This window comes from Engraulis encrasicolus, chromosome 7, assembly GCF_034702125.1.
Source record: "Engraulis encrasicolus isolate BLACKSEA-1 chromosome 7, IST_EnEncr_1.0, whole genome shotgun sequence".
Taxonomy (NCBI): Eukaryota; Metazoa; Chordata; class Actinopteri; order Clupeiformes; family Engraulidae; genus Engraulis; species Engraulis encrasicolus.
In genome coordinates, this window is record NC_085863.1 from 23,441,552 (window position 1) to 23,465,558 (window position 24,007).

At 46.9% G+C, this 24,007-nt stretch overlaps 1 protein-coding gene across 3 annotated transcripts in view; it reads right to left on the reverse strand.

Annotated features, from left to right (window-relative positions):
* Positions 1–40: 40 nt before the first annotated feature.
* The window catches only part of ssh2b (slingshot protein phosphatase 2b), a 58,018-nt gene continuing 34,051 nt past the window's right edge, over positions 41–24,007 (reverse strand). For all 3 annotated transcript variants that reach the window (XM_063203115.1, XM_063203116.1, XM_063203114.1), the window contains 12 exons: positions 22,519–22,583; positions 20,934–21,055; positions 20,412–20,477; positions 18,887–18,952; positions 17,855–18,049; positions 15,322–15,415; positions 14,636–14,764; positions 13,194–13,240; positions 12,260–12,406; positions 10,955–11,155; positions 5,183–6,302; positions 41–2,771 (listed from right to left, as the gene is read on the reverse strand). In XM_063203115.1, the coding sequence (XP_063059185.1) occupies positions 1,095–2,771; positions 5,183–6,302; positions 10,955–11,155; positions 12,260–12,406; positions 13,194–13,240; positions 14,636–14,764; positions 15,322–15,415; positions 17,855–18,049; positions 18,887–18,952; positions 20,412–20,477; positions 20,934–21,055; positions 22,519–22,583 (3,929 nt within the window). In that variant the 3' untranslated portion in view covers positions 41–1,094. The remainder of the gene's footprint in view (positions 2,772–5,182; positions 6,303–10,954; positions 11,156–12,259; positions 12,407–13,193; positions 13,241–14,635; positions 14,765–15,321; positions 15,416–17,854; positions 18,050–18,886; positions 18,953–20,411; positions 20,478–20,933; positions 21,056–22,518; positions 22,584–24,007) is intronic.

Consider the following 24,007-nt stretch of genomic DNA (forward strand, 5'->3'; position numbering starts at 1 on the left):
GATAACATTTAAACTACACAAATCACACAAAGGCACAGAGTTCTTTGTCAAAATAAATATAATTTGGTTTAAAAATTGGTCACAGTTAAAAACACTTAAAAGAAAAAAAATCTTTTGCCAACAGTAATACACAGTTCGTTTTTTTTGTTTTTTTTTTTACACAGGACAAGAGACCCTAACACCATGAACACATGCCTCTATAAGCAAACTTACATCGGACTCAGAGCCACCTCATAATGTAATAACTGAACATATACATATACCATTCGCTTTCTGAACCCGTAGAGAACTAAGTGACATAAGTACACCACCATGGTGTTAATGTATGCTTTGCAAGTGTGAAATGTGAACGTCAGTAACTACTGAATTATGAGACCAAAAGCACAAACTGCCTAATAACTTTAAAATGTAGGCATAGACGACAGTGTTCATGTGTTAACAACTCAGACTATGAATTTGACCGTACAGCTGTCTCCAGTTTCGTAGCACAGCTGACATAACCATTTTATTACCATTTGACAACATTACATTACGTAACAATGTAATGTAATGTAACCATTTTACTATCATTCATTCAATCGGGTGAAGTGGCATATTGTGAAACTAGTCACAGAAACATCTCCATTCATATGTGCAGTTATTGCATTATGAGTTGGGCCCAAGCCTTTTATGCACAATCCCTAACAAACAAAATGTTCGCATACCTATACACACTCACTTTTTAAACTGGCTGACCTCATTCATGCAATCCACAAATCTCTCTCTCCTTCTCCTCCTCCTCCTTCTCTTCATACATGTGCACACACTGGGACCCCCCCCCCACACACACACATCAAATGAATAACATTACAGTCCTAGTTACATACAGCCCTGAATGACCCCACATATCACCACAAAATCGCTCTCTCTCTTTCACACACACACACACACACACACACACACGTATGCACGCACACACACACGCACGTATGCAAACACGCACGCACACGCACGCACACACACGCGCACGCACGCACACACACACGCACGTATGCATACACGCACGTATGCATACACGCACGCACACACGCACACACAGTAAAACAGCGAGAAGGTCACACGGTGTGGTACAAAAAGCTGACGGTCCTCTTCTTGAGGCGGCGCAGGGGGTGTGTCCTGCCGTACTGCTGCCGCGTGGCCACTGAGATGAGGGTGGGCGGGGCCGACTGCGGGGGAGGAGCGTGCCCAATAGAGTCCTGTGCTTTCCCGACGCCGCTGCTGCTGCGCCTGACGGCTGGCCGCGAGGTGGCAGTGGCAGACCCTGGCACAGTGGTGGCGGTGGTGGTGGAAGTGGTGGAAGTGGGGTCACTGTTGCGGTGACAACGCCACCCCTTGTCACCGCTATCCTTCCTGCCACCCGTGTGCGGATGCATGGAGGAAGGGGAGGAGGGAGAGGAGGGAGAGAGGGTGGGAGGAGTGGAAGGGGATGAGGAGCGCCGCTGAGGCTGAGGCTGAGGCTGCACCCTCTTCTTTTTCGAGGAGTCGTCAGCGTGCTGCTGCTGAGGAGGAGGAGGAGGAGGGGAGCAGCGAGGGACCGTGCCAGGACCGGTGGTGGTGGTGGTGGGTGACGCGTCGCTGGTGGAGGTGGGGGTGGGGGTTGTATCGAAATCCCATTGGCCTAGGTCGTTGGCCGTCAACTCCAGCGAGCCCAGCTTGGCCAAGGAGGCGGAGCGCTTCATGGGCGAGGGCGGGGTGAGTCCCGCCTGCCTGAGCCGCGCCTCCGCCTCCCTGGCTGCCCTCTCCCGCGGGTCCCGGATGCGGCCCGCCCTCCTGGTGCTGATGCTGCTGCTGGAGCTGGAGCTGTTTCCAGGCAACCAGGCGTGGTGGCCCAGGCCTGTGGCCTCCAGCACGCTCCTCACCTGCCAGAGGAAGGCGCCCAGCTCCTTCAGCATCTCCCAGGCCTCCTGCAGCTCTGCCTCGGTGCGCGGCCCAAACAGGCCAGCGCCGGCGCCGGCGTCCTTCTCCCTCCCGCCGTCCTTGTCTGTGCTGGAGTCCTTGCTGGTGACGCCGTCCAGGTGGAGGACAGAGATGGGGGCCGCCACCGTGAGGTCCGGTTTGGAGGAGGGAGGGGGGTAATCAGTGCTGGACAGTGTGGGAGGAGTAGTGGTGGTGTTGGTGCTCGTGGTGTGTTTGGGTGTTTTGTCCGTATAAATGAGTTCAGCAGGCAAAGGCGATGATGTGCTTGAGACAATTTTGAGTTCCTTGAGTACTTGAGGAGCTGCCGCTTTGGCAATCGAACCTGCGCATTCTTTGTACGTTTTGTCTTCCGCCACTTTTGACCCATCTTCTCCTTCTCCTCCATCTCCTCCATCTCTCTCTGTGCCTGTACCGTCTTGCTGCTTGACCAGCCTCTGCTGCTCCGGGCTGGGGGGCTTGTCGTCCGGCACCCGGTCCCTGGGGAAGAGGTGCACGGGGGAGCGGCGCGGGGGGCTGTGAGGGGCACTGGCGGTGGCCGGAGCCGGGGGGACGTCCAGCTCCTGCCGAAGCCTCTGCTCCAGTTCCCTGGTGGCCCTCCGCACCGTCCCCTCCGGTCGGTCGCCGCCGCCGCCAGCAGCAGCAGCAGGCTGGTGAGGTCCTTCCTCCGCCGACGTGACCGCCGTTCCTGGCTCCTCCTCCTCCTCTGCCCTCTTAAGGCCCGCCTCCTCCGCCCCCTCATTGGCCTGGCAGGAGTTTGATTGGCAAGCGGTGCTGTGGGCTCCGGAGTCTACAGTGTGCATGGAGCCGGCAGCCTCCTGTTGTGGAGAATGGGAAGAGGGAAGATGAGAGGTGCGTCAGACTGGCTTACGCACTTCAAGCAATACAGTAGTGAATACGCAGATCTTTTTTTTTATTTTTTTTAAAAGGTGCACTGTGTAGGATGTGGCCAGAGTAGGTATTGCAACTAACCTGTTCATTGAAACTGCTTATTGCCAAATATGATCTTTTCATGAATATTTACTAGTATGACCAAGGTACAGTCATTTTTGCAGCTAAAAAATGTCTATTTCTGGAAATTCAAAATGGTGGACCATGGAGAAGATCCCCTTTTTCATGTATGAAAAGTGCAATTTCCCCCAAGTCATAATGAATTTGGTGATGGTGGTAAGTATTCATGAAAAAGGTAACGCTAGTGAATGGCTAACATTATTTCCCGAAATAAACAACTAAAGATCTTACACAGTGCACCTTTAAATATATTTTTGGCCTGTTTGCCTTTGTTTGTGATAGGACCGTCAAGTGGTGCACAGGAGGGGAGTGGGGAGAGAGAGAGGGGAAGGGTTGACAAAGGACCCAGGCTGGTATCAAACTCGGGTTGCCGGTGTGGCAGTGCAGTGCCCTACTGTTTGAGCAACGGCAGGGGCCACAGATTTTGTTTCTTGTGTTAAATAAATTGATTCACTGAATGAAGAATGGTGAACCTAATTTAAAAAGTCTATCCTGCAAATTGCAGAATATAGAACAGAACTCTAAATACCGGTAAATTAATTTCTGTGTTGTACCCCATTTCAACTCAAGGGGGCAGCAAAGCATTAGTGGATGTTTTTCTTTTCTCACAAGTCTCTATCTGACCTGTACAAATTCTCTTCATGCATGACGTGAACACATTTGTAAGTATGTGGTTGATGGGCAGCCTGATATTACAGTGACAAATCACTCAACAACAACACAATCACCATGATGATGCACAAACACAGAGACTGTCTTGTCTTGACTAGCAGTGTCTTCCAGGTTCAGGAAGTTAAAAACCACATGCCGCAACCGTGTCTGCGCGTATGCTTTCACATCGGATGAAGGACACGTTGCCCTCATGAAATGTCATGAGTAGGTGACAGGACATGCACGGCTCCAAGTATGTGGATGAATGTGTGTGAGACGAGTACAGAGTATGCACAGCTTGACCAGGCTAATTGGTGGTGATATTCTAGTCAGCTTATACCTGACCTACCTAGGGGCCGTGCTAAGCCCCGTGAATGAATGGTGTCGAGCGGGCAGTTTATCCGGGGTATACGTAGTCTGGTCTGCGGCTACTTACTGTACTATGCTCTGCTTGAAGACTGCACATCCAAATGTCTGACTTGGGAGCAGGACTGAATTAGCACAGACAAACGAAGATGAAAACAATTGAATTAATTCAAAATATGACCAGCGTTTGGGTTGCGAACATACACATGTTCATGAGAATTAACCGTCAACAACTGCAATGAGGGATGATCATGTGATCACCCAGGAATTGTGTGTGTAAGCGGGATGTGCATTTTATGTTTGTCACGTCTGGGAAAGGGTCCCTTGCCCTGAAACGTCATAAGAAAAGTGGGAGCAAAAACCTTTGCATCGTTATTTGAGTGGTTATATTCCAGACCACTTGTCCATCTTACCACCCCTAGTATTTCAACATTTCTTGTGCCCTCACAGAATTTCCCATCTGTTATTTGACAATTTAGCATTAGCAACTGCTACTGCGCTTGTAACCATGGATTGTAATGGTGCATTATTTTGAAACTCGGTTGTTGGAAACCTAGACTTCCGCCTCGGGAAAGTGCAAAAGAATGGGTACTCAACTCGGGGTTGCGAAACTCAAACTCGGAGCACTTCGGTGTACTCCGAGTTCGTTTAACATTAGTGTTATCAGACATTGTCCCCAGCTGTTGCAATAGTACGCATTTACAACGGTTGTTGGGAGAACAACCTCGGGTCCACAGACAGCCGAGTTTCAAAAGAATGAGCCATAAGGTGGATGTACCCTGGTTCTGCCCCCTCCTGGGGCACATTTCTTTACAACGTTGTTGCTAACTAAGTTAGTCACTTACTTTTACAATTTTGCATTGGCAACCTACTAAGTTGCTAACTGGTTAGCAAGGATGATTTCGAGAAACAGGGTTCAGGTAAGCATACAAGTAGATGATAAGGTAGCTACCGTAGGCGTTGCTTCTAGTCAGGTCAAGACCAATGTAAATATCGTTTCTGATCTCCGCAAAAATCGGGAACTCCACCCACTTTGTCGGACACCAGTCAACAAGTAGCAACCCTAGGGGGGAGGCGGGTCAACCATGCCGTTTGGGAAACGTTAATTGATATGCTCTTGGTCAGACCAAGTCTTGAAGAGATTTCAAAGTCAACGATAATCATGCTAATTATCAGGTGGATGTACCCTGGTTCTGCTCACCTTTGAATGATGGTCCCTGTGCGTGTCTGAGGCCTCCTGTGCTGCTGCCTGCTCGATGGGCAGGCCTGGGCTCCGGTCCTGGGGTGAGAGCTGCTGCTGCAGCTGCTGGATCAGCAGCTCTGAGGGGCAGCAGCCCCCCGCTGGGCCCTCCTGCGCCAGGCCCTGGAACTTCTCCCGAGCGCTGAAGAAGTCGATATGGTCCACGCTGGAGGCCGGCTTGGCTTGGCCCAGCTTGGCCTGCTCTGGCATGGCACTGAGGTGGTCCCCGCTGCCCCCCTCGCTCCCCTCCGCGTCCGCGTCCGCCCCACCGATGAAAAACGTAGCAGGGTTACACGTGGCTTGGCTGCTTTTGCCGTCAGGCACCTGCGTGGACGGCCCAGTCTTGGGGCATTCCATTGAGTTCCTTGCAGCCTTGCCGGTCGCTTGCGACACTTGTGCTTGAGAGTTCCCGCTCGCGTTTCCGTCAGGCACAGTGAGGGACGCCGCACCGGGGGGTGCGGAGACGGGCCGCGGGACCCGCACGGCGGGCACGGGGGAGGGGGGCAGGTGGTGGATGGCCGGGGGCGGGTGAGGACGGCCCACCACCACGGGCACTGTCTCCACCACCGTGACCTGGGCAGCCTCGGGCATCGTGATCGTGGCTGCCCGGGGCTGGGGCAACTGGGGGTGGAGCAGGTGGGGCGATGGGGCCAGAGGATGGGGCTGGGGCTGTGATGGGCCCTTGGCCTGAGATGGGACCTGTGTCTGGGCCTGGGCTTGAGCCTTGGGCTGTGGCAATGCCTGGACCAGGGTTTGTGCAGGGGCCGAACGACATCTCTCCCGGGGCTCACAGAAGCCATTCGAGAGGGGTCTGGCCGCATCCTTCTTCTCCCCTCCACCACCTCCTCCTCCTCCATCTCCTGGCAGTGTGGTGCTTGGCTGTGGGGCTGCTGCTGCTGCCACTGGGACCAGGCTCTGGAGGAACTCCTGCAGCGAGGGCGAGGGCTGGGTGCAGCTCTGGTTGCGGGGGTTGGAGCGGCCCAGCGTGAAGGGGCCCGGCGTGGGCTTCACCAGGGGCTCGTGGTGCTCCGACAGGTTGCCGTCCGAGTGGGAGCGCCACAGCTTGTTGTGCCTCTGCTTGCTGGGTGAGAGAGAGGGGGGGCAGGGGGGAGACGGAGAGAGAGAGAGAGAGAGAGAGAGAGAGAGATATAGAGAGAGAGAGAGAGAGAGAGAGAGAGAGAGAGAGAGAGAAAGAGAGAGAGAGAGAGATAGAGAGAGAGAGAGAGAGAGAGAGAGAGAGAGAGAGAGAGGGGCAGGGGAGAGAGAGAGGGGGGAGTGAGGGAGGGGAGAGAGAGGGGCAGGGTAGAGAGAGAGGGGGGAGTGAGGGAGGGGATAGAGAGAGAAAGAGAAAAAGAAGATTAATTTAAAATGTAATATATACACAAGATGCGTCTAAAATGGATTTCTGTGGATACCCAGCTACCTTCACGTTAGCTTAACAACAAAAATAACTGAGTGTATATACACACACACACACACACACACACACACACACACACACACACACACACACACATAATTGACAATAATTTGTGAGACTTTTATTAGAATCATGACATCTTTCTGACCGCTTGTGACGCAAAAATAACCTGTTCCCTTGGACATTCTCCAATATGTGTGCACCACGTACACTCTAACCATGTAGAGAGCACAGAATAGAGCCAATTGTCTGTCTGCTAGACAAATCTACACATTGCAAGCATTCCTGTGATTTGCAAACCAGGATGACTCCACAGGATGACTCAGACTCATTCTGTGCATTCCAATATGTAGACTCCCGTCCTCCACTTGTGCTTGTGGCCTCGCTCCGCCTCCTGGTCCCGCCTCCGTGGAGAAAACAATGAAGTTTCCCCGCCGTCTGCCTAGCCACAACAACTTTTGGGGGACTGTTTTTCATTCATAATCCATCTCGACTGCAATCCAGAACACGACTTGACTAGAATTGTGCTTTTGCAAGATATGCAACTCATTCTCTGTCGTCTGTCACATCATCATGAGGTCACAAGCAGGCAAGTGAGCAAGGGAGGACGGAGGTCGGCATATTGGAATGCACCCGTAGACATAGCTGTGGTCCTGAAAAGGCCCAGGCTATGACAACCTGTGTATTATAGTAATTAAGACCAAGTGCACGCCTGTTGCTCAATATTTCACAAGACTTGAAGAGACCTGAATTCTTTGTTACAGATCGGTGCCATGTGTGCGCTCTCTCCCACGCACACACACACACACACACACACACACACACACACACACACACACACACACACACACACACGGAAGAACGCACATGGCTAGAAGAGACATGAGTTTTTCGCTACAGATGAGTGCCACATAACAGTGCACACACACTCAAGGGGCGTGCACACACACACGCACATGCCACACACACACACACACAAAAACGCGCGCGCACACACACGCACACGCACACAAACATGCCACACACAGAAACACACGCACACGCACATACACACGCGTGCACACACACACGCACGCGCACACACGCGCGCGCCCACACACACGTGTGCACGCGCACGCACACTACAAACACACTACACACAAAATACAGTAGGTTGAGGTGAGAATGGAATGCGGCGGAGCTGCTACTGAGTAGAGCCACCCACAGCAGACACAGACGGCGCTAAATCATTACAGTGACATCTCCGATGGCAATCTCCTAAAAACAACCCAGCCAAGTGGCCCAGTCATTATGTTACCTCCATTCACTCATGACACGGGGACAATGTCTTTCTGAAACCCATCTGTTTGTTTAAGATCCCTTGGCAGAAAATGAGAAGGCAGGCGAGCGCCTGACGGTGTGATGCATGATATAATATACCGGTAGGTTGACAGCAGGAAGTGTTGTATAGTGTGACGTGTGATGATTTAAGATAAAAGGGGAAGGTCTGGTGCATACAATGACAGTGAGATGTATGGTAGTAAAGTCTAACAGTGGAAGGCCTAATGTATGTAATTGGTAGCTGTCAGGGTGTAGTTCGGTAGCCTGACTCTCGCCAGACCCTTGTGTATTTCCGTTCAACTGCATGAGCACACACATAGGTGAAGAGGACCTTCGGATATGCCCTGCTCGGGAACCAAATTGCGGTAGAGCCAATCAGGATGGTGGGATTTTCAGAGATGTTACGTAGACAAAATTTAAACGTAGTGGAAGAGGGAAAAAGAAGTGAAACGCGTCAGTTGTTTTAGATGATGAGATGAGATGATATGTTTTTATTCAATATCATAGCAGATGAAGGAGACATACAGCGATTGTTTGATTGACATTGATATTGAAAAGGAGAAAGCCCTTAAAAGCTGCACGAAGCTGCTTAACAGTAGGGAAACCCAAGGAAAAGGAAAACACAGGAATAACCACAAAATAAAACAACACAATACACACAAAACAAAACAAAAAATCCCTTCCAAACCCCACCCAACCCCAACCCATGAGACCACAGGAGAAATCATGTACATGGTGTTTTTGTGAAATCATTGTGGCTTACTATCTATAGTGAATCTATTGGGAATATGTGAGTAATAATTTCCGTTTGAGTGTTTTTTTAAAAACTTTCAAGGAGTTGCATTTTTTAAGCTCTTGATCAAGCTGGTTCCATATTTGGAAGCCTCTACATGATATGCTAAGGCTGGTACATTTTAGTTTTCTTTTTTTTCCCCAGAAAAGATTTCTGTCTCTTGTGTTATGTCTGTGGAGGGGATTGCAGATAGGTATCAGTTTTTGTAAACAGGCATTTGATGGTTTGACGACTTGAAAAATGGTGCAGGCATTGAGAAATATGTTAAGGTCCTCAAGCTTTAGGATATTTGCAGATTGGAATAGAGGACCTGATGGGTGTCTGTAGTGTGTCCAGAAAATGATGCGGATGACCTTCTTTTGTAGGGATTTTAATTTCTGTATATAAGTAGGAAATGTATTGCACCAGATGATGTTACAGTAGTGAAGATGTGGTTCAAAAAGTGATTTGTATAATGTGAGTAGTGCTGTACGTGGGAGGTAGTGTCTGAGTTTGTAGAACAGGCCAGAAAATTTGGATAGTTTATTTGTGAGAAGTTCGATATGGTGTTTAAAGTTGAGGTTTTCATCTATATGTACTCCAAGAAATTTGGTGTGACTCACTCTCTTTATTTCGTCCCCATCAATTTTGAGGCATGAGTTGTCTGTTTGTTTTTTATTTTTATTTTTAGTAGAGTGAAATAGGATGTAGTTGGTTTTTTGTGTGTTTAGGGAGAGCTTATTGCATTTCAGCCATAAACTGATTTTTCCTATTTCCTCGTTGGCCATTGATAGCAATATAGATGGGTCATGGTGTGAGAGAAGAAGATTGGTGTCATCGGCGAATAAGACTTTCTTGAAGTTATTAGTTGAGTTGGTGAAATCATTCATGTAGATGATTAGACAGCAAAGGCCACTCACATGGACTCACTCGTCGACATTGATTCTGTAATTTCACCTGCCTCATTAAAAATGTCAGACAAGCGTTTCCCCACGCTCAAGTGCAATGATTTAAAAAAAAAAAATTATGCCCTTCGCAGACTTATACTTATGGCATAGCTCCTGAAGAATGCTCGTGGAGCAAGGCGGAAATACAGTATACCTCAGAACTTCCTTCTTGGAAGCATATTTGTTGATGCCTCCATACAGTTCCTTGTGTGTCTGTGTGTGTGTGTGTGTGTGTGTGTGTGTGTGTGTGTGTCTTGTATGAAATTCTGAATTTCTGAATTAACACATTCAATACCAGCCGTTTTTTGGAATTCAACCGTAGACTCCCAGCCAATTTCATCATTTTATGTCATTTTTTGAACACCCACCGAATATTTTGTCTTCCACCCACAGACACATGTCAGGGCTTGTTCGAAAGCTCAAGGCCTCAGCGGTCTGTATATTTTTACGGTTTGTTTCTAGCTTTCTAGCTCCATTCCGAAGTTATTTCACTTTAAGCGCACAGTGGTTTAGGTAAAAATAGCGATTTTGAACATTCGAACTGAGATAAAGCCTTTTTTGTAACCGGTGCGCTCTGACTCTCCGAGTTTAAATTGCGGGTCTAAATGCATTTTATCGCCCAAAGAACAACTCCAGTAGCTTCCAAGTAAACTATTTTGGTGCAAAAATCACCTGGTCAGGCAGTTCAGAGCATCTGAAATGCTAGCTGGCTAATGTCACCTGACTGACAGGTTTCGTTCTGTAGATAAAAGTAGACGTGCCAAAGTACTCACCCAAAAGTAGGTTACTTCCTGCTGTGTTGCATGCTGTTTTTCATTACAACCTTCCATTTTACACATATCCTGATGGCAGCAAAACTCCTAATCCTTCCATATGTTTAGCTAGCAAGGCAACTATGTTGTGATTCTCCAGCCCAGGAAGTACTGGAGACATGACGTGACGTGATCAGGAAGTGGTTTGACTGGCTATAATAAAACTCAAATACTGTGTGTAATAAAATGCACATATGATGAAATATCCAGATCCTGACTTTGTAGGAGTTTTGACTTTGTAGGAGTTTTGACTTTGTATGTGTTTTCATGATCTATGTCAGTTCTGTTCATCACATTATTACGAAAATCACACAGAATGTGCATTAGAATGTGTAGATTCAGAATCCAATAAAAACATGTAAAAACGTAATTTTACAGTTTGGGAGCCAACGTTTGGGAGGCAAAACGTATTTTTACGTGACTTGGTAGTGAATGTGTTAAATTCAATGTGTTTCTTCTCACCTGGCCAGTAGTATGCCCTGGTACTCCTCCAGCTGCCTCATGAAGGAGGGGTTGGGCTTGGTGACGGTGCGTCTCTGCTTGACGTAGTCGTGTGCCTTCTGCAGCTCCCAGCCGTACTCCTTCATGGCGTAGGCGATCACCGTGGCCGCCGAGCGACTCACGCCCATCTTGCAGTGCACCAGACACTTGGCACCTGCCTTCCTGCAAACCGCACCGGGAAGAGAAGGAGAGGAGGAAATGTTTATTTAACCTGGATTTAGGAAGCTGCGTAGCGCAACATTGAACCGACTCAAGACCATCTTTCAGTGGACCAGGCGCTTGGCACTGGCCTTCCTGCAACCACAGCGGGAAGAGGAGAAGAAGAGAGGAGGAGGATAGGTTTATTTAACCTGGCTTTAGGATGCTGCGTAGCGCAACATTGACCCAACTCGAGGCCCATCTTACAGTGGACCAGGCACTTGTACCCTATCTCCTGCAAACACACCAGAGGAGGACGAGGAGGAAGAGGAGAAGAAGGGAGGAGCAAAGGAAGGAAAAAAGAAGGTGTGAGACGCTTGAGCCGACTCACGGCAACCTTGTAGTGGAGCAGGCATTCTGTGGAACACGCGCCTTCCTGCAACCACACCAGGAAGAGGAGAAGGGCAGAAGGAAGGAGGAAAGAAGGGAAGAAGGAAGAAGGTGAAAAACTATTTTTTTTTAAAGGAAGCAACGTTTCCAACCAACTTAGTTTTTCTGGGGACTTGAGATGGAAATGAGCATGTATGGTTGTATTTTGTAATGCCACACATCTCCGTTTTCAATACATATAAAACGTGAAAAACAAGAGGTGGGGTGTCGCCAAGGGGTGGAGGAGGGCTGAAGGAGAGGGGAGGAGAACTATGTGAGATGTAAAGGAGGACAGGAGAAGAGGGAAGGATGAGGGAGGTGTGAGATGTGGAGCAGGGCAGAAGAAGAGGAGGAGGCCGTGTGAGATGTGAAGGGGGAAGGGAAGGGAAGGGAAGGCGAGCTGGGTTGAGTTGGGTTGGGCTGTGGGAGATGGAGGCACAGACGATTCCTTGGCTTTCTGTAACTGGCAGTGGGGTATGGAAAAATCAAATCCATCTCCAACACGTATATCATTCTTCAGACATACTGATGCAATCACAGATTGAGAGATAGAGAGAAAGAGAGAAAGAGAGACAGAGTAGGAGGAGGAATGATTGAAGAAATCTGTAGAGAAAGGAATGAAAAGATAAAAGAGGAAGAGTGATAGAGAATAGAGAAAGAGAGGGAAAAGATAGGGAAAGCGAGGTGGTTCACACATACTTTGCCCGCGATATGAACTTGTAGGTGTCGTTCCAGTAGGCCAGCAGGTCCGTAGCCTCCTCGTCATACACCCGGATGTTGTGGTACTCAAACATGCCCGGGAAGAAGTTGTCAATCTCCCTGGTCACGTTCAAGATGTACTGCACACTAGGGAGAGAGAGAGAGAGAGAGAGAGAGAGAGAGAGACACACACACACATAGAGAGACAGAGCAAGAGACAGAGAACCACACATCGAGAGAGAGAGAGAAGGAGAGAGAGAGAGAGAGAGAGAGAACGAGAGAGAGAGAGAAAACGAGAGACAGAGAGACACACATAGAGAGACAGAGCGAGAGACAGAGAGAGAGAGAGAGACACATAGAGAGACACAGAGAGAGAGAGAGAGAGAGAGGGAGAGAGGGGGTGGAGAACGAGAGAGAGAGAGAGAGAGACAGAGAGAAACAGAGGGAAAAAAGAGAGAGAGAGACAGAGAGAACGAGAATGAGAGAGGATTAGAGGAGGAGGGGGGCGGGGGGCACACATGTCTCCTGCATGCCATGCTGGTTACATTTGGTGGTGCAAAGTGAGTGCTGTTTTAATAAGCCCAGATGGTTTGAATGAACACAAACTTGCACGTAAGCAGAAAACACACACACACACACACACACACACACACACACACACACACACACACACACACACACACACACACACACACACACACACACACACACACACACGTGTACCACAACCACACGCAAGCACACACACACACACACACGCACAATAAAAGTCTGTCGACAGCTCCACTGACATGTCTTTTCTCCCAAATGGGCCTTGTCTGCGAAGCGTCATTAAGATCCAAGAGATGTGTATCATCTATATCAGTTGCACACAGAGAGCTGGGGATAGAGGTTGATCTACAACTTATCTGGGATGAGTTTGAAATGTTCTTACCCGCTGTTCTGCAGTTCCTCAAGATTGGAGGCATTCCACTCAGAACCCTGGGAACCAGAGAGAGAGAGGGAGAGAGAGAGAGAGAGAGAGAAAGAGAGAATGGTAGACATAGAGAGAGAGAGAGAGAGAGAGAGAGAGAGAGAGAGAGAAGGGTAGAGAGAGAGAGAGCGAGAGAGAGAGAGAGGTATAGAGAAAGAGAGAGGTAGAGAAAAAGAGAGAGAGAGAGAGGGGGGGGGAGAAAGAGATCCATCAGTCCTCGTTCACATGCTCATGGCGTGCAATCTCCATTCCTTCTCTGTCTACCTAGTCCAGATGTGAGCGTTTATTATAAAGTCCATCTGCGCTACAGTTGCTTTCTTCATGTCATGGGGCTGCTGTGGTATAGCAGTAGTGGAACCAGACCGGCACCTTTGGAGTCACATCCTGCGAGGGAATTACGCTAGCTGACATAGCGCAGATGAAAAGCCTCTGGATTCGTTTTCGTTGCACTGGATTGCGGTTGGCAAGCCAACTTGCCCAAGATGTTAGTATGAAATACATACACGGGTGATCCCATGCGGTCGGCATAGCTGGAATTCCACCAGCTACAGCAGCTAAAAAGCCATTTCAGAAATCTTTACATTACATTACATTACACTTAGCTGACGCTTTCATTTTATTCAAAGCAACTTACAACTATTATTTTTCAGGGTATTGGTTACAATCCCTGGAGCAATGTGGGGTTAGGTGCCTTGCTCAAGGGCACTTCAGCCATGGATGGAGATGTAGGGAGAGGTCAGGTGAGATTCGAACCGGCAGCCTCTAGATTGAAAGACCAACTCTCTAATCACAAGGCCACAGCTGCCCCTGCATCTTAAGAATAACGCTCTTACATCACTGACTTTTCACATGTTTTGCTTTTCTAGCAGCCAGCACGCTTGGCATGCTTTACGATGAATGGCTTCGATTGTCACTTTGATTATTATTTTTTGATAAATTACCCAGCCGCAGAGGTACTGTTGGCATTGTTGGATGCCAAGGAAGGATAAAACGAGATTTACCAGATTTACATTATATAATACATTTACCACAAGCTTTTATCAAATGCGACTTACTAAAGAGGGCATGAACAGCATCATGCAAATGTGCAGAGAAATAGAAACTATGCGGTCTTCACAAAGTTAGTGCAACATGCAAATAATAAGAGGAGAAATAGAAACTATGCAGTCTTCACAAAGTAAGTACAGGATGATGATGCTTTCTCTAAAATCTCATGCGAAGTTTGAAAGATTCATTGATTCCTTGTACACATGGGAGAAACAGAGAGAACAGTGATATTACAGACATAGATACAATACGCTGTAATATCTGTAAGTGACTTTGGATAAAGGTGTCGGTTAAGTGTAATGTAATGTAATGTAACTTAATGATATGCCTCTCTGGCGCCCCCTGTGTGTACTGACCAGGAAGACGTGGTCGAAGATGGCGGTGGGGCTGTCCATCTGGCCCAGGATGACGATCATCTCGTTGTCGATGTACTCCTTAAACTCACGGAGGTTACACGTCATCTGCATCTCCAGCTCCGTACGGATCTGACGGGAGGAGAGAAAGAAGAGATCAGCACAAGTAGGTAGGTGTGTGTGTGTGCGTGTGTGCGTGCGATGCCATGAGTGTAAGGGTGATTGTGTGTTTGTGTTTGAAGGATTTTATTAACGGTAGGGAGAAGTCTCAATAACATCAACAGGTGTTTGGTTTATTAGGAATGCCCATGCACATACACCAGAAGTGTACAATGAAGAAGTAGAAGTACTATTAGGGATGTAATTAGAACACTAGTAGTATGATATTGCATAGTTGCTAGCAAACTTTTAATATCATACTATCAGTTCTGAGCGAACCTGATGACACACAGAGGCAATGTTTTTCGCTCTGAATAAAAGAGCAAAAAGCCAAACAAGTGTGAGGTAAACTTTTGTCCTTTTAAAATGTTGAATACATGTTTACCAGCACCTAGAAGCATGGATCTTTGAACTCCTACTACTCGTGTTGCAATTACATCTGTAAGAGTACTTCTACTTCTACGTCATCCCTCTCTGGTGTACACACACCTCTTCTAATTCTCCTGTCTACATCTCTGGCGTGCACACACCTCTTTTGATGTGACGTTCTCCAGATCTTTCTGCATCATGATCTCACGCAGGCGAGTCTTGATGAGGCGTTCGGTTCTCTCCCGTTCCGTTGGCCTGTGCACACACACAGTTCACAAACACACACACACACACACACACACACACACACACACACACACACACACACACACACACACACACACACACACACACACACACACACACACACACACACACACACACACACACACACACACAAACATACACAAACAACAACAAACTCTTCAATACAAGACACTATCTTTTCACATGGAATTATCCAGCTCAATATCAACCATTAACACCTAAAGCAGTAGTTTACCACCTGACCTGAATACACTACTACGTCAACATTCCTTGCATGTCATTTGAGGATAATCAGAGAAAGCGGAGGGAATAAAAACTGTGATTGACTGCAGCATACCATGTTGATACCTTGATCTCACTGATGACAACAGGACAAAAGGATCTGCAAAGCCCTGCCAATTCACACACCCTGTTACGAAATGCTCCCTCATTTTTGCATGCATTTTAAATATGAAAAGTGTTGGATGTTTTGCAAATGACTGTGCTAAAGTAAAACCTGAATTCAGCACTAATTCCAATAGAGGAATATTCCCTTTCTTGCAGTCATACTCATGAGCTCATAAGATGAAATAAATATGTCAAGGATTTTTATTATGAACAGGCCAGTAATCCACTAATCACAAAGGAATAATATTTCAGATTTGGTGTTTTTGATGGTGTTTGATGTGTTATGCATGTTAAAGGTCTGGACATTAAAAATAAATAAAATTCTGTAATACATGGTGTTCCACTATGGTTCTGTCTAATTGTCATTACTGCTTATGTAAAGTTAGTAAGTTTTGAACCATCAGCATGAATAGGAAAATCATAAAAAACATCGAACACTTATAAACCCATTATAATTTCAAATCATCTAAAATGTGAATGCAACAATTTCAAATTTGACCTAAAATTAGGAACAGCAGTAGAGATTTATGTAATCTATCCAACTGAATTTAAAGGGGCATGCCACTATTTTGGGTCTTAATACAGTTAAAATCGTTGGCCAGGGTTTATAAAGGTGGTAAAGTGTCTTATTTTTCATGCAAGCCGTTGTCTTGCTTTAAGACAAGTTAAAAGAGGGAGCATGTCGCTAAGCTAGTGAAAGTCAATGGATCCGTGTAGCATGCTACAATGCTACACGGATCCATTGACTTTCACTAGCTTAGCGACATATTCCCTCTTTTACCTTGTCTTAAAGCAAGACAACGCTTAACATGAAAAATAAGACACATTACCACCTTTATAAACCCCGGCCAACGATTTTAACTGTATTAAGCCCCAAAATAGTGGCATACCCCTTTAAGCTCAGCCTATTCCTCTCACTGGAGTCATTTTAATGTAGGCAACATTATATAACATGTTCTGGCACATACATGCAAATTGCACTGGTTTATAGACTGACATGCACACACATGCACAGACACACACACACAGACACACACAACCTGAAGAGATGAGTGGTACCGCGTAGCAAATGAAAGCAATAACGGATGACGCTGTGATTTGACTTGCAGTAGAGAAATTCAACAGAATGATGATGACGCTGTGAGGAAATGGTCTCAGGCGGCTAGATGATTTAATGCAGGCAGTGAAGCGTCGAAAGGCAAGGGAACCCTAATCTTACCAGAGACAACATTTACATGTACTTTGAGATTTTTGTCGTTTAACTACGTAGGTGACTAACCAAAACCAACAGCCAGAAATGTAATACAATGCTTTGACACATTTCAACCATAGTTCATGCCAAAACAAAACTTTAGAACAGGGGTGTGTGTGTGTGCGCGCGTGTGTGTGTGTGTGTGTGTGCGCGTTTAAGTGTGTGAGTACGTGCGCGCCTGCGTGCGCGTGTGCGTGTGTGCTTGTGAACGTGTGAGTGTGAGTGTGTGTGTGTGTGTGCGTGTGCGTGTGCGTGTGCGTGTGTTGTAGTAAAGGTTTTATTACTATAGAGTAATTTCTTTAGCAGAGGAATCTTAGGTCTGATTGACTGTATTGCAAAGGTGAGAAGAGGGAGCTGAGCTTCAGAGGGGTCCTGGTCAAATAAACAGTGTGATTATGTGTGCATACATGTGTGGGTTTGTTTGCAAACTCACATGTCAGAGAAGCACAGGGGGAGTTCGGGCAGGTGGACTGTGTAGTGTGTGTGTGTGTGTGTGTGTGTGTGTGTGTGTGTGTGTGTGTGTGTGTGTGTGTGTGTGTGTGTGTGTGTCCACTCACACATCAGAGAAGCGTAAGGCTGAGTCAGGGTGTGTGAACTGCACATCCCACATGTGTGTGCATGGTGCACATTTGTAATGTGTGTGTGTGTGTGTGTGTGTGTGTGTGTGTGTGTGTGTGTGTGTGTGTGTGTGTGTGTGTGTGTGTGTGTGTGTGTGTGTGTGTGTGTGTCTGTCTGTGTGTGTGTCTGTCTGTGTGTGTGTGTGTGTGTGTGTGTGTGTGTGCACTCACACGTCAGAAAAGAGCAGGGGTGAGTCCGGCCTGGTGGACTGCACGTCCTGCATGGCGTTCCACTCATTGATGCGTCCCTGGTCGGAGGCGATGCGGCTCTGGTAGTAGCTGACCCAGGTCATGAACAGGCTGCCGGGGAAGTAGTTATGGCTGCGCGCCACCTCGCACGCCTTGTGGAGAGACTGCAACGCCGACCTGGAACGAGGGGTAGAGAAGGCACACATTACATTACATTACATTACATTACATTACATTACCTTACATTACACTTAGCTGATGCTTTTTAACCAAAATGACTTACAGTTACAGTTAGGTGCAGGGTATTGGTTACAGGCCCTGGAGCAGTGAGGGGTTAGGTGCCTTGCTCAAGGGCACCTAAGCCATGGAGGGAGAAAGGTATTAGAGTAAGGGTGGGGATTGAACCGACAACCCTGTGATTTACAGTCCAATGCCCTAACGGTTACACCGTGGCTGCCCCAACCAACCACCACTGAAAATACTGACGAGATTAAAGTAACACCAAGCAGTTTTACAACAGTTTTTCAAATGGATGGGAGGCCTTTGAGGGTGAAAATTTGTCTATCTTTTGTAACTACAAAAGGAATTTTACATTAGGGCTCAACACCGAAGCACTAATTAGTTTCTTGAAGGAAGTCTATATTGATGTGATATATGGATGTGGTTTTTGTGGTGGTTTTGACCCCATAGCCCTGAGGTAAATTACACACATGAATGATAGTGGATCAAAGAGGAAAAATGCTAGAAATATTAAAAAAGGGCCTGAGGGGCAGTTGTGGCCCAATGGTGAGGGAAGAAATGAGTCTTGGATTGGAGGATGTGATTGCTGTATCAGTAGCTATGGACAAGGCATTAGCAACTAGTTATGCTATGTAGCTAATTTTGGGCATGAAATAGGACTGAGGGTGTAAGATAATAAGTAATATCATAATAATAGATATTAGGAAAGAAGAGAAAAGGAGGAGGACGACAGTAATAATGGTAGAGGAGAGGCGTGAAATACATGACCCTCACCACATGGCCTGGACAGAGACGGGCTTGAAGACATGGATCCTGTTGTCCGTGGAGACACTGAAGCCCCTGTGGAGGACAAACAGCACATAGGGGCCCCGATCAGACATGGGCCCCAGCACGGGCACATCAGACATGGGCCCCAGCAAGGGCACATCAGACATGGGCCCCAGCACAGGCACATCAGACATGGGCCCCAACACAGGCACATCGGGCATGGGCCCCAACACAGGCACATCGGGCATGGGCCCCAGCACAGGCACATCATTGGATGGTCTGGTAAACACTTGGATAACGGTTGGCGCGATCAGGCCGACGGAGAACTGTGCCGGTGCCCGTGTCCCACACCTAATTTCGCACCAGCCCCTGTGTTCACACCGCATGTCTAAGTGTTGGAGAACTGGAAAAAATACTTGTTTTTTCTCCAAGAACCATGACAACAAAATCGCGTCAGTAGGTTCGTCTGGGTAACACACAGTCACGTGTGGAAAAGTTCAGAGCCCGGTATGAACGCGGGTGGTTCACAGGTAAGCACTTAAGTGGAGAACATGGCTGGTTGATTGCTGACATGACTGACATGACTGACATTGCCAGCGTTTTGGTCAGCATCTCTCCTAACAGTGCCTTGATTAATAAAATACATCAGAGGACGTTCTAGTAACATAGTAACATAGTCATACAACTGTGCGTCTACTAGCAGATTTAGAGTCTTAGTACATAAAATACATACATGGGTAGATGCAGATGGTCTTGTAGACACTGTATACTGTGTGTCATTAGATAACGTATAGTAAAAACTTTGAGAACTGTACACAGAATCTCCCAGTAGATTTAGTGTTGTAAATGCATACAGTGGAAGTTCGGGAGTTGAGATGGCCCAGTAAAAAGTCAAGACAACTGTGCATCTTACTTGTGTATCTGATAGCTGTATCTTAAGTCATAAAATACTGTATAGTGTGTGGACGGCTCAGTGAATGGTCTAATGAAAAGTCAACTCTCATAACCAACTGTGCATCTGCTAATAGACTTAGTGTGTCAATACATAAAGTACAGTGACTGGGTACATTACTTTAACGGCTAGTAAATGTATGGTAAATACTCAAGACAACTGTGTATCTGCTAGTAGATTAAGTGTCTCAATACTACATACAATACAGTGGCATGGCACAGATGTCTTAGAAAACTTTAAGTAAGCATTGAAGAGAACTGTTAGCCTCACTTGCTGATTTAGTGTCTGGACAAGTATAACATTTAGTGCCACCAATCATATCTGCGCATATACACCATACATGACATGACACATTCATAACAGATCTCAGTGGATGGTTAAATGGTTAAATAACACATTAATCAGGGGTGCATTTCTCAAAAGCATAGTTGTTAGCAGTTAGCAACTTGGGTGGTTGCCAATGGGAAATTGCATTGCAACCAACAAAGTAGCTACCGTAGTTAGCAACTACGCTTTTGAGAAATGCACCCCAGAGTTGTGAAGGTTAGCACAGTGAGGCAACATGAGGGGCTAGCTCACCCGTCTCCATCCAGATGGATGAGCGTGTCGCTCCACAGTGGCAGCACCATGCCGATCGAACAGGAGCTGAAAACATGGAAAAGCAGAAAGTGGATGATTAAAGGGTTTTACCAAATGCAGCATGCAAGCAATTATTTGTACAGGAAAATACATATTGGCTACGTTTACATTAGAAATTTAATTCAGGATTAACTCACTTTAAATCTGAATAAAGCTTAAGTCCGCTTTGAAAACGTCATGCAATCACGTCACAATTCGAAATGAAATGAAAGATCAAAGTAAACTCGATGGAACTATTTAATTCTGAATTATTAATTCAGAATTAAAAAGAGTCATGTAAACGTAGCCATTCTTTCCCATTTAGTGGACACCAGTCAGGGAAGATTTCCAAAATAACTACGGCAATCAGAAACACACACATGAACGCACAGACGCACACAGACAAACAGATAGACAGTGTGCAACCAAATCACACACGCACCCACATGCGCACACGCACACTCACACACGCACAGACCTTACCTGTCAGCCGGGCTGAAGTCCATGCCTAATACAACGCTCTCCTCCGTGTCCTGTCTACCGTTGGTGGAGACCACCACCATGTAACGAGTGCACTGGATGTGGAAGCTCTCCAGCCGCACCGCCTGAGGAGAGAGAGAGAGAGAGAGAGAGAGAGAGAGAGAGAGAGAGAGAGAGAGAGAGAGAGGAGAGAGAGAGAGAGAGAGAGAGAGAGAGAGAGAGAGAGAGAGAGAGAGAGAGAGAGATGCGAGGCAGAGACACAGAGACCAAGATGTGCAGAGGTGAAGAAAGCATTCAGGAATATGGAGAAAGAGGAACAGAGGCAGAATGGAAGAGGTTGGGAGTGAGCAGAGTCAAGTGTTGGCAGCGAGTTTGTAGGTGGAGAGAGAGAGAGAGAGAGAGAGAGAAGGGGGGCAAGGCAGAGAAAGAGGCAGGGTTGAGCGGTGTTGGAGGAGGAGGAGGAGGAGAGTATTTTGACAGTGAGGTAATACTCATAGCATTGATGAAGTCATTGAACAAATTGTACCCTGGCCTCATAACAACCACAACAATAACACCAGCCGCAATTCATACAAAACCATACAACTACAATTACAACAACAATATCGACTATACTAAAATTTGAATACTAATTTGTACAAGAGTGAGGTACAATGTTGAGAATTGGGTGGATATTAACAGAGAACAGTCAACATTTATCAATGATGGAGCCATGATTCACTACATTTATGGCAGTGCTTAAATAGTTCTCAACTATGTGCCTTATAACAATTACTTAAGTTAAGACATAACGGCACATGCGGAGGAACACAAATGAAAATGGCAGGCAAAAACATAGTGCAGAAAAAAAATTACATAACACATCTTCCACAAGTAGCGTGACAAGTTGTGTTGTGCTTTTTTCTGTCTTTCAAACGTTCAAAACCACAATGTGGGTCTGATTAAACTCTTGGCTGCTCTATACATCCACTCAGTGTATGTGTGAAAAGAGAAGTGGTAGAGAGGTAATAGTAGTAGAAGTAAAGTGGAGTGTAAAGAGAATAGATAGTTAATCAATCCCGCCTTTCCCCTTAGGGTGTTAAATTGGGAGGGTTGAATAGTAGTGAGAAGAGTAAATTACACAGAAGGGATGCATAGTTATTATGTTCCCATGTGAGTAAGAAAAAAGGAGACGCGACAGTGGTTGCAGTAGTTACGTACAGATACGTTATCAATTCTGACTATCAGATAGTGGTGTGATAGGAGGATAAGCAGAAGTAGAGTAGTGATAGTAGCAATGATGGTAGTAGTAGTCGCAGCAGCAGTAGTCGTACTAGTAATGGTAGGAGAGAATACATGGGTTCTACATTTTGTTTTCCCCTGGCTGCGCGAAACTATCTGTGCACAACTCAACCTCTGATTGTTGGAAAGCTGTCAGTCAAAAAATTAGCTCACGTGGTTGGCTGCCAGTGTCTTGTCTCTCCCCACAACATTGTGTTTATAAACAAGGTAAACCCATGTATAGAGAGACTCTCACTCTAGTAGTACAATGTAGTAATGGTAGGAGAGACTTCTTAAATCTGCAAGCAAGTAGCGTAGCGTAGCGTACCAGTTTGATGTTGTCCTCTGGCCGCAACAGTGTAAACATGTTCTGGAGGTGCTGCTGCAGGTCGCCTGGGGGGGGAAGAGACAAGAGGTTCAAAGGTCAAATCTGTAGTGCCTTCTCTGCAACTCCTAACTGAGCAACAGAGATGTGATGTGAATCAGAGGCTACATAAATGACCTGTGTGACAGATTAAAAAGGGGCAAATGTTAATTGGACCTCACCAGGTGCAAAACCCAACAACACAGTCCATCAAACACTTCTTCATAAGCCCAAATAACAAGTACTATATACTAAGTTCAAAGATTAATGATGTGCTCAGTTTCAAATAGTGCTCAGTGTATTTTGTGTAGTTTAGTTTTTCTTTGGTTAACTGATTCTGGGTGCCCTTTAAATCCAAGTGAAATATTAACATAAAAAGACAGGGACGCTTCCCAGTCCAAGACATTACATAATGAAAGCGTGTGTATAAATTGTAATTTCCTGCATGACTGGTTAGCAATGCCAACAAAACTCCGTAGAATACGCCTGACACAACCTCATCTTCAAATACCAGAAGGAGCCAGCCGGCGTGTGCCTACAGCTCCGCATTAGGTCACTGCCCTGGGGGTGGAAAGGGGCTGGGTAGGGCTGGCAGAGGGTTGGAATGGGCGGGGATGATGATGGTGAAAAGAAAGGGTGGGGAATGTGGGTGAAAAGAAAGAGAGGGGAGGAGAGGGGTTGGAGGAGAAGAGAGATGAGAGGAGAGTGGATGGGATGGAAGAGAAGAGAGATGGGAGGAGAAGGGATGGAGGAGAAGCGAGATGGGGGGAGAGGGGATGAAGCAGAAGAGAGATGGGAGAAGAGGGGATGGGTTGGTGGTTGTGCCTGTTTTGTAGGGATGGGCATGGATGGGCAGAGGAGAGAAAAAAGTGTAGGAGTGAGGGAAGAGGAGCGGGAATAGGTGTGAGGAAAGAGGATAGGGGATGGGTTGAGGAGACAGAGGGGAGGAGTTGGTGGTTGTGCCTGTTTGTTTGGAATGGGTGTGGGTGGTAAGAGGGGAGGGAAGGAGAGGGAATGGAGGTGAGGGCAGGACAGGGCAGGACGGGGGAATGAGGGGGGATAGACAGGTAGTAGGTGATAGAGGTGTGGAATGGGTAGAGCATGGAGGTGAGGAGAGGAGGAGAGGGGGCATAGTTGAGGAGAGGAGAGAGAATGAGAGAGAATGAATGGTGAGTAGACGGCAATAGACAGAGAAGAGGAAAGGAGATGGTGGGATATTGTTTTGAGGAAAAGGAAAGGCAGGTCAATGGGGAAGGATGGGTGGAAGTTGCTGAGTCCCCTGTATGGGTGAGGATGAGAAGAGGGGAGGGGAGGAGATGGGTGGACATGTGGATGAGGAGAAAGGCGAAGTGCGTGAATGAGATGAGATGAGGTGTGATGATGAGGTGTCTGCGTTGCAGGAGGAGAGAAGTGCCGCACACTCCCGAGTTGCATAAACAAGTTTTTAATGTGA